We start from the raw sequence: 10,859 nt of genomic DNA on the forward strand, positions 1-10,859 counted from the left end.
TTTTTTAAAGGACAATAAAAAATATTAAAACGATGGTTTTTTATTTTTACGAATATATTCAGAATATTATTACAATGTATTACAAAGATTTAGAGCAATTTTTTGTTTTTCATAATTGTAAAAGAATAATAAGATGTGAGTTTTAAATTATTCATATTTAAATTACGAGCGTGCCGAAAGGTACCGAAGTCACATGACAGTTCTGCGCATGCGTCAAAATGTTCTTGCAGCGGTATCGTGTACTATTATGAAAACAATGAGATAAAAGGTGGGCACTAATATGGGATTTATATCCCCTATTGAAATGTTTAAAATGTTCTCCTTTTGATTTAATTTAGCATTTTTATTACGATCCTTGACTCGTCCACTTGTACACCCATGAACAATACATTTATTTACCATTTTTAAATAAATATTACTTTTATAAATCAAATAAAAACATTAATACAATTGCTAATGATGCAGTATTGTTATAAACCTGACATTAGCGAACATAACGAAGCCTAGCGGCGTATTAACGAAATAGCGTTGACTGTACAATTTCTTATGTCGATCGCCCTCCTGGTATCTAGCCTCCGTGGCAGTGACAGCAAATTAGTGCATTGTCGCGTGTTGCAACGTAATTTTTTGTGAATAAAATTAGAGATATGCATTATTTGATAAGTGAAACATTATTCTGATTTCGTACGATTTTAACGCGAGAGGACGCAATTTTAAAGATGATAGCTTATAGTTGATAATAAAAGTTTGATAGTATTAACCATGATGGATTACGAATTTAAGATGAAAGCACAAAAAGATCGGACTAAAGTCGAAGATCTTTTTGAATTTGAGGGATGTAAGGTTGGAAGAGGTACATACGGGCATGTATATAAAGCCCGCAGAAAAGAAGGGTTAGTTTTTTAACCTAACCTATAACTTTCTATTATGTTATCAATCAGTCAAATCTTTCATATCTTTCACATCTTTCATATACTGTTTTTATGAAATAAAATCATTCATTTATGATAGTAAAGTTATTGCATATAAATATTAATTCTTTTTAGATTTTAATTACTTTGAATTTGTCTTTACTTTTGTACTTTCAAAATGGCTATTTCATGATTATGCAGTTCTTTTTATTTGATATTAATGCTTCTGGAAAGGACATTTTTAAATAAATGAATACATAATATATGACTTGCAAGCATGTATAGAAATGATCAGATTTAATAAATTATTTTCTTTCAAGTCATTATATAATGAATGTATCACACTTATAATGAAACCATTATTTTGTCAAAAACTAGTGTACCGGATAGTGAATTAAAATCTCGGCCTGATACTAAAGATTTTGGCCTTAAACAAATAGAAGGTACAGGTCTATCCATGTCTGCGTGTCGAGAAATTGCTGTAAGTCTATTCGAATATTTTAATATTATATATTAATATAGAAACTATTAGTACCTTTGTCTTCATTTGTATAGTTACTCAGGGAATTAAAACACGTTAATGTCATTACGCTTATTCGTGTTTTCTTGTCGCATAATGACCGTAAAGTATGGTTACTCTTTGATTTCGCAGAACATGATCTTTGGGTATGTTATTTTAATTGACAAATATAATTTTCATTAATTTGAATATATAATTTAATAATGTTTTCTTTGCAGCATATTATTAAATTCAATAGAGCGGCTAAAGCTAATAAAAAACCAGTTATGGTACCGAAGAGTATGGTTAAATCATTATTGTATCAAATTTTAGACGGCATTCATTATTTACATTCCAACTGGGTTCTTCATAGAGATTTGGTAAATATTCTTTATCGACCAGATTTAGTTTTTTTTTTTTTTTTTTTTTTTTTTATAAATCTGCTGTAATTGTAAATCTTATAATAATATTTGTTTCCAGAAACCAGCAAATATTTTAGTAATGGGAGAAGGAAACGAAAGAGGACGTGTCAAAATCGCAGATATGGGTTTTGCTAGATTATTTAATGCTCCTTTAAAACCATTAGCAGATTTAGATCCTGTTGTAGTAACATTCTGGTATAGAGCTCCTGAATTATTATTAGGTGCTAGACATTATACAAAAGCTATAGGTACGTTACTATACTTTGTGTAAATTAATTTTTTAATACAATAATATTATTTATATTTTATATTACAGATATATGGGCTATCGGTTGTATATTTGCTGAATTGTTAACCTGCGAACCTATCTTTCATTGTAGACAAGAAGATATTAAGACGAGTAATCCATATCATCATGACCAATTAGATAGGTTTGTTCTATATTGTTATAATAAATAATCGTATAACTATAACTACGTCATTAACATTATGAATATATATATTATTTTATAGGATATTTAATGTTATGGGATTTCCATTAGAGAAAGATTGGGAAGATATTAAAAAGATGCCTGAGCATCCGACGTTACTGAAAGATTTTAAAAGATCCAAGTACGTATTTGATCTAAGAAAAAAGATTAATCATTTAAACTTACAATCAACGTTTACTTTTCTTATAAATGGATGTTAATAGAAAGTTTTCGTACAAATTTTTAGCTATGCAAATTGTTCATTGACCAAGTACATGGATCGACATAAAATCAAACCTGATAGCAAGGCATTTAATCTGGTATATTATATATATATAAAAATAGGATTTATATTACATATTATATCGGTTAATAATGCAAATACCATTTTGTCATACTAATTTAAAATGAAACTTTTTTAGTTACAAAAGTTGCTGATGATGGATCCAAACAAACGAATTACGTCTGAGCATTCTATGCAGGATGCATACTTTCAAGAGGAACCACTGCCAACTCAGGAGTATTATTTATTTTCTTTTTCTATTATTCAAATAGTACAAAAATAATTATTAATATAAAAATGTTTGTTAATGTTGTAGTATATTTGCTGGATGTCCTATCCCGTATCCAAAGAGAGAATTCCTCACGGATGATGACACAGAGGAAAAGACTGAAAATAAAGCAAGACAGAATCAACAGCAGACGGTAATAAATATTTTCAAATAATATTTCTTTTAAAATTTTCAACTACTAAACAATAATATCATAAATCTAGCAGCAACAAAATCAGCAGCAGCAAGGAAACGGTGACCATAATCATGGACAAAACGCTAAACGCGTTAGGCTAAACGGACCCCATGGAGCTCCAGAATTTCATCAGCATCAGAGTCATGCGATGACCCATCAACAACCACCAGCAATGGTATATTCGACCGCCCAACCAACTCAGCCATCGAATATTCATCAGCGTTTTTAATTCCTATACTTAATTCTACATGAAAGAAAGAAAGAGAGAAAACAAAGTATAATAATTCAGTAAATATCAGTAATTTGAATCGCATTGGAAAGGGAGATCGTTAACGATGTATATTCCCAATAATATTACAACAATACAATTTTATTTATCTATAATTCTTATGTGTATATATGTGTACATATAGAATCCTAGAAGTATTGATTTTGGATGAAATCGAGCAAAAAACATATTTCAAAAAATACAAGGAAAGCGAACGTGAATTATAGTCGAGAATTTGATTAGTAATGGAGAACGGTGGGACTTAACTGGACCCCGGAGCGCGCGCCAAATGAGGATATGATGGTGGTGGGGTCATTATTAAGAGTGCGCATGCGCTAAAGATCGGCCCGCCGCTCGATCTCGCGGCGGCACTTTGCGCCCTACTGAAACGCAGTTTCCGCGAAACGTTCCTAGCGGAAAAAGTGTAAGTGTTGTGTGAGCGAAATCACGACATCGGAGATGTCAGCCACGGGAGTTGAACACGTTCTCCCAAAGACGAGCGAACGAAAAGGAAGGTGAGAGGAAATAATAAACGGCAAGAAAAAGATAAGACAATTGAAAGAAAGAAAATAATATAAAAAAGGTAAAAAATTCTAATAGAAGGGAGATCATACTTGAAATTTATTATTTTCTTTGTGTATGCTCATGTGTTTGCTCTTATCGAACTTTCGAACGCTTCTCGTTCACGGTATTACAACTTAAGCTGGTTCGCGTGTCGCGCAGGTGCCCACCCACGGCGCACCTGCTGATTCTTCTTACACTTTATTTGCGATTTAATTTTGTAAGAAGAAAAAGGAGAAGAAGAGGAAGAGGAAGAAGTCAAAGTAAAGGAGATATACAAATTATTTTAAACATTTTTTTTTGATTTTTCATTTATATCTTTTTTTATTTAAAATATTTCAAAAAAATAAAAAAAAATTAATTACTTTCAAAACAATTTAAATTCAACATTAAGTTTTATTTTGTAGAATAGAAAAAAAAGGAATATATTGAAAAAGAAAATACTCGGTTAAAATTTTGTCAAGTAAAGCTAGATGGAAAATGGAATTCCTTAAGCGGTACGAACGAGAACACCTGTTCGCGATCTAGAAAATTTCATAATAGAATAGACTAGTTGTTGACAGACTAAAATCTATCATTAAATAGTATAAATTCCTACGAATCGATTTGCATCTATTTATCTATATATCTTTTAAATGCAGAATTTTGCAGCAGTTTACCTCCGGGCGACGATTTAATATGCGACGAGTGTGAGTCAACGCGCATCGCGCAAAGTTAAATTAAAAGCGAATCGTGTCTGTTATTTGCGCTTGATTCTATGTTATAAGTGTTCTTATACTATGATATTATCGTTATTACGTGGGTTCTCGATTATACATAGAAAGCATACTTGTAGAGTGTTATCCAAAGGTAACGTTTCAGTTCTTTCAATTGATCAATTATTTTTATTTTTCATTTTTCGAACGTGAGAAATATCAAACGAGGGAAAGAACAAAATTCTTGAGTTTATATATTTTCTAATATTTATTTATATTTTTGATGAGGGGTAGGGGATAGGAATGAGGGTAGGTATGAGAATAATGATTACGAATTCGTAGTTTAATTTTGCACCTTGTCAAAAGAGTATGATCGAAGACACTCGGTGTCATAGATACAAGTAAAAGTGAAGGGGGGACGATCCTGACCACTATCCACATCCAGTCGGGGCCATGACCACGTTGCGACAAGGTAACCGCGGCCGGGTCGCATTGGTGCAGAATGAATCAAAACATCGATTCGCCGATCGAGCCCTGAATTTAAAACGCAGGTGCGTCCCGTGCTTGCGTCCCGTCTTTGCAAAAAGGGAAAGTTTCGAGGAACAATTTTAGCAATCCCTTTCTCTCTCTTTCTTATTACTATTATTATTTATATCATTGAATTTATATTAATACAATCAAAATGATATCATTCGATTAATCCTGATCAGGAAAAGAGATCAATTGTTAATAATATTTTCATCGAAATTTGTATTAGGAATTGTGTTTGCCTTTTTATGAAATGCCATTTTTCTTGTTTCCATAAAAATAAAGTGAAAAAATAACATATAACCATGAGAGATTAAGGATAGTCGGATAATACAAAATTGGCGGCGAGTCATGATTTAGGGATCATTTAAGGACAACCCCGTAAATGTGTAAAGTGAATCGAGTCAAACTAGTAGAACATTAAATGGCCTTCTTGCCGCCCCTGGTTTGCTGCTTCCCGATATAGAAGTGTATTATTCACTGTTCGAGAGCGACGAATCCATATTAGTTCGAGACACATGGATTCTATCTATCTATCTATTTATCTATCTATCTATCTATCTAGCTATCCTTTATTCCTGTCGTATCGAATCCGTATTTATTCTCTTCCTTATTTTATTTATTCGAACTATAATCGGAATTAAAACTTTATGGAAAATCACTAAACGGTAGTTCCCCATACGTTTTGGTTCATGGTATAACCCAATAAGGAGATACACGTTCCTTCTTCCTGATACAATTTTTCAAATACATACGAATAGATAGATATCTACATAATATATTTATATATATATATATATGTCTAAAATAAAAATTATAATACGTATATCGAGAAAGTTAAACATAAATATCGGTAGTACATAAGGGTATATACATATATATATATATATACCCTTATGTACACGTACAAGAAGAACATATAGCTGCAAGTTAATGTAAAAATAATCGTTGCATTATATTTTTTTCTTTTTTATCCAATTAATATATTCTGCGTAACGACAGATAATTCGATCGATTAGTTCAAGTTTCTTGGCGCCGTGTCTGTGAAAAAAAAAAAAAAAATACAAAAAAATTGTAGAACGAGAAAAAGAGAGAGAGAGAGAGATGGAGAAAGAAGATGATTATGTTTCTGAATGTGAAATAGTCGAGGTGACAGAGAAACAACATCGGAAAGCCCTTTTGTCGTACGAGTGAAAGACGTGGGAAGGAGTCCGACTATTCGTTCATGGCGAGAAAGAGAAAATAAGAGAGAGAGAAAGAGAGAGAGAGAGAGAGAGAGATGGTGTTCTCGGGAACGCTCTAAGAGACAGAGAGAAGAGAGACGAGGTCAACAAGGTGCCCGATATGGTATCCTACGTTGGCCACGCGAGTGTGCGAGAGAGCTCGTTCAATGCGAGAACCCTCTCTGCGTACGTATAATATACATTTATATGTACATATACATACTTATATATATACTTAATATATACGTATGGCATGTAAGCTTGTTGTCTGCTTGCTTCCTATGATTAGTAATTCGTTCTGTCTAATGCATACAGTCAAATACAATTTCGTGCGATTCTAAATGTTAGATGGATGATTGCTCTTCTTATTTATTTATTTATTTATTTAATTATTATTATTATTATTATTATTATTATTATTTGTTTGTTTGTGCATTTTGTTTTTATTCATGATGCGACGTATGATGCAAAGAATTGGAGTCGGTATAAATCAATCAATCAATCAATCCATTTATTCGATGTCGTTTATCTATTTGATTGTGTGTGCGTGTGTTTTTTTTTTTTTTTGTTATTTTTATTTTTCCTTATTATTCGATCGAGACAAATTTATTACTTATCATACATTTGCAATTTAATTCGTTTCATTTTCTAAAGGAGTATCTCTCGTTTGTATATTTTAATGCGTAACAGAGAAATAGAGATATATTTTGTAATTTTTTTCTTCTTTTTTTTTTTTTTCTTTTGCACGCGTTCTAATTAAATGTCAGTCAGTTAATTTGAACGAACGAAAATAATTCACGTAGTAGTGAAATTTTGTCCAATCTTTCAAATGGCAACATTTTAAAAAGTTTCTTCTTCTTTTTTTTTTTTTTTTTTTTCTGTACGACGAAACGATGATTCGTCCTTGGAAATAAAAAGTAGTCAAATAGGCAGAGAGAGAGAGAGAGAGAGAGAGAGAAGAACTCGATGGTAGAGTAAAAAAAAAAAAAAGAAACCGAAGGAAAAAAATAAGAAATAGAAAACATTATTATAGTAATATAAGTTATAAATTTATATACGTGTACAATAATTTATTTTTCAATAATAATAATAATAATAGTAATAGAAATAGCAATAGTAATAATAAAAAAAATTTTAAAACCAACATCTTTGTTAAGTAGAGTAAAAAAAGAATGAAGGAAATAAATAAGAAATAGAACAAATTATTATAATAATATAAGTTATAAATTTATATACGTACAAAAATAATTTATTTTTCAATAATAATAATAATAATAATAGTAATATAGTAATAGTAATAGTAATAATAATTTAAAAACCAACATCAATGTTAATTATTACAAATAATTGTAAATTAATCCGGAAGGGTTAATTCTCATATGACATATATATATACATATAATGAAAGAAAAAAAAAAAGAAAAGAAGAAGAAGAAGAAGAAGAAGAAGAAAAAAAAATAATAAGAGATGAAATTGGTACCATACGTTTTTCTTTCCTTTCATCTTGGCCTTCCTAAGATGGTCAGCCTCCGCACGAGCTGCGTAACATCGTCGTTGTCGTTGTCGTTGTCGTTGTCGTTGGTCGAAGCTCGAGGTCATCGATAGGAACGAGATCGCAGGAAGCTCCTGCTGGGTGTTGCCAATGTGCTTGCAACAGAGAAAGAGAAAGAGAGAGATAGAACAAAGTATGAATCAGACAAACACGATCGTTACTATTCGTGACCGGTGCAGGATAACAATTCAAAAGTCTCGTATGTTGGGTGTCGTTTACCTTTCTTAAGTCTAACAATAAGACACAGGACTACTACAATAAGACACAGCAAGGTTTTAATAATCGAATTGTTCATTAATTAATATTCCTTTATGAATGACATTTTTCTTATATTTTTTATTTTTTTATTTTTAATCTGTCTGATTAAAATACAGGTTTTACCTCGTTTCAATAATAACAGTCAAAGTGATTGATTACTGTTAAAATATGCTACATATCTTTTTTTTTTTCATATATATATATATATATATATATATATATATATATATATATATATATATATATATATCAGATGTAGAAATTTATGAATTTTTAATTCAATAAAAATATAATATAATGTTTGAAATATCAAAGAATAATTGGTACACGTATATAATATTATTTATATTATATTATATTATATATATAATATTATATCAAATAAATATAATATTATAATATAATTTTATTTTATTAAAATATAAATTTATTAAAATATTATTAAAATAATATTATTATTATAAAAAATAAAAATATTATATATTTATATATATATACTTTTCCTACTTGAGAAAAAAGAAAAATAAAGACTTAATAAATAAATTAATAGAATAATTAAAAACTATTTTGACTAGTTTTGGGTAAGTTCTAAGTGTTAAATATCGAAGAAATCTATTTTTAAACATGACTAGAGGTATGTGCACGCGTTCAGTGATGCAATCATATGGTCTTTCCTCTAAGAGATTTCCCTTCCTACCATTCTTTCTTACCGGATTTCGTTTCTTGCCCTTACTCTCTCTCTCTCTCTCTCTCTGTCTATCTCTCCCACTCTTTTCTTCATCATCATCATCATTATCATTATCATCATCATACTCTTCTCTTTCTGTTTGTCTTTGTCTGTCCCGTTATCATTTATACGAAACATTAACATTTTTCAAAACACTCTTATTCTCTTCTGATCATCGTTCAACCATCACCATAAACGGAAACGATTTAATTTAATTTAACGACCATATTCTTTTTCGATATAATACACAACAAATATTAGAATCATTTTATTGGAAACGATTATATTTTATAAATACAAAAACACTTTACCGTTTGAAATATTAATTATGTAGATTAATTGTATAAATTTCATTGGTTTTTTTTTTGTTTTGTTTTTTTTGTTTTTTCGAAGAGAGACGTAACGATATATAAATTAATTGAAAAAAGAAAAAAAACACCATGTATGCAGATCCAGATGTGTACGAAGAAATTCGTCAATGATCGAGGACTCGTGCATTTTTAAAATAATTTCAATGAGTCTACGAAGAAATTCGTCAATGATCGAAGGACTTGTATTTTCTTTTTTTAAATTTCAATGAGTCTACGAAAAAATTAGTCAATGATCAATGAGCTATGAAGAAATTCGTCAATGATCAATGAGCATTGACTGAACTTTTACGTAGACTTGTGCATTGACGAATTTCTTCGTAGCTCATTGAATCTCATAAATTGCAAACAAATTTTTTTCCTACATTCGTCCATTGACTGATTAAATTTGACTATTAATTTTGATTAAATTTTTGTTATTACACTCATGCATTGATTGAATTTTTCGTAAACTCGTTAAATTGAAATAAGAAACAGAAAAAGACAATCCCTTCTTCTTCTTCTTCTTCTTCTTCTTCACGTGTACGCGTATATGAATTTATTTACATACATATATATATATATATATATATATATATATATATATATATATATATACATATTTATATTTATTTTAAAGTAACGTTACATGCGACCTCGATTTTAGATGATGATTTCTACGCCCCTGCAGATTACATGCGAGTAAACGAGTGTACGTAATACGTTTCCTTCTTGCGCGAATCCACCCGCGTTTAAACGACTACGTAAGTTTATGTATGTATACATGTGTAAAGTACATATATACATAACACTTACATAGATATATACATATCATGCACACACACACACACACACACATATGTGCATCTTCAATCGCTTGAGTTTTTTGTCTATATACGTTTATATGCATATATGTATATGTATATATGTATGTGTTTGTTAATGCTCATAAATTCCATTTACAAATGCATATATATATATATATATGTATGTGTACGTATATTAGTCCAACCTAGACCTCAACTTCGTTCCTCCGATCTTTATTGGTTTCTCTCTTATCTGACGATACGAGACGTTTTATGAGAGGCTCCTTGTTCGTTTATTCTCTTGAAAAATCATTTGATACATTTCGCACAACGTTCAAAATATTTAACATCATTTCAAATTCTCGCATATAAATATTGAATTTGGTTTTTAATTACATATATCAGAGGCTTGGATAAAATTAATTTTGCTTTTGATTTTAATAGAAAACTGTCAACGAAATGGGATTAATCCTTTGAGTGGTTATATATGCGTTTGGTAAAAATAACTTGCGTGATCGTTCAACGCGCATATATATATATATATATATATTTGTTAATATTAATGTAAAATATATACAATGTTTATCATTAATAAGAATAATATTTACGAAATAAATAATTTAATAATAATTTTATAAATAAAATAGAAACACACACATATACAACCAGGAGCGATAACTACGAAGCATAGTATAAAGAGGAGACCGAGAATAGGAAAAAACTGTATAGCTATATTCCGTCTCATTCCCTCGCAGTCTAAATCCTATATGTTTGTCTCTTTTTCTCTCATTATTTAGTATGACAATCGTTTCATAGCTTCGTTACATAGCTCCGTTTCCGTTTAT

General features: G+C 29.9%; 2 protein-coding genes across 3 annotated transcripts in view; both read left to right on the forward strand.

Moving 5' to 3' along the window:
- The first annotated feature begins 558 nt into the window (after positions 1–558).
- Positions 559–3,433, forward strand: Cdk8 (cyclin-dependent kinase 8). 2 transcript variants are annotated; one of them, XM_015318790.2, is made up of 11 exons: positions 559–893; positions 1,290–1,392; positions 1,467–1,577; positions 1,650–1,790; positions 1,891–2,080; positions 2,149–2,263; positions 2,346–2,444; positions 2,550–2,622; positions 2,725–2,822; positions 2,902–3,007; positions 3,078–3,433. In XM_015318790.2, exons 1-11 carry the CDS (start codon positions 763–765, stop codon positions 3,276–3,278), a joined length of 1,368 nt encoding a protein of 455 aa, XP_015174276.1. In that variant the 5' UTR covers positions 559–762; the 3' UTR covers positions 3,279–3,433. The 2 variants fall into 2 exon arrangements, with proteins under 2 accessions (XP_015174276.1, XP_015174277.1); XM_015318791.2 differs by having other exon boundaries at positions 3,081–3,433.
- Positions 3,434–3,574: 141 nt separating this feature from the next.
- Positions 3,575–10,859, forward strand: part of form3 (FH2 domain-containing protein formin 3) — a 24,105-nt gene continuing 16,820 nt past the window's right edge. Inside the window, exon 1 of the mRNA XM_015318778.2 lies at positions 3,575–3,832. The gene's annotated coding sequence lies outside the window, so the exon portion shown is untranslated. The remainder of the gene's footprint in view (positions 3,833–10,859) is intronic.

Source organism: Polistes dominula, unplaced genomic scaffold (assembly GCF_049000335.1).
Source record: "Polistes dominula isolate Pdom_NZ unplaced genomic scaffold, Pdom_raw_medaka contig_23, whole genome shotgun sequence".
Taxonomy (NCBI): Eukaryota; Metazoa; Arthropoda; class Insecta; order Hymenoptera; family Vespidae; genus Polistes; species Polistes dominula.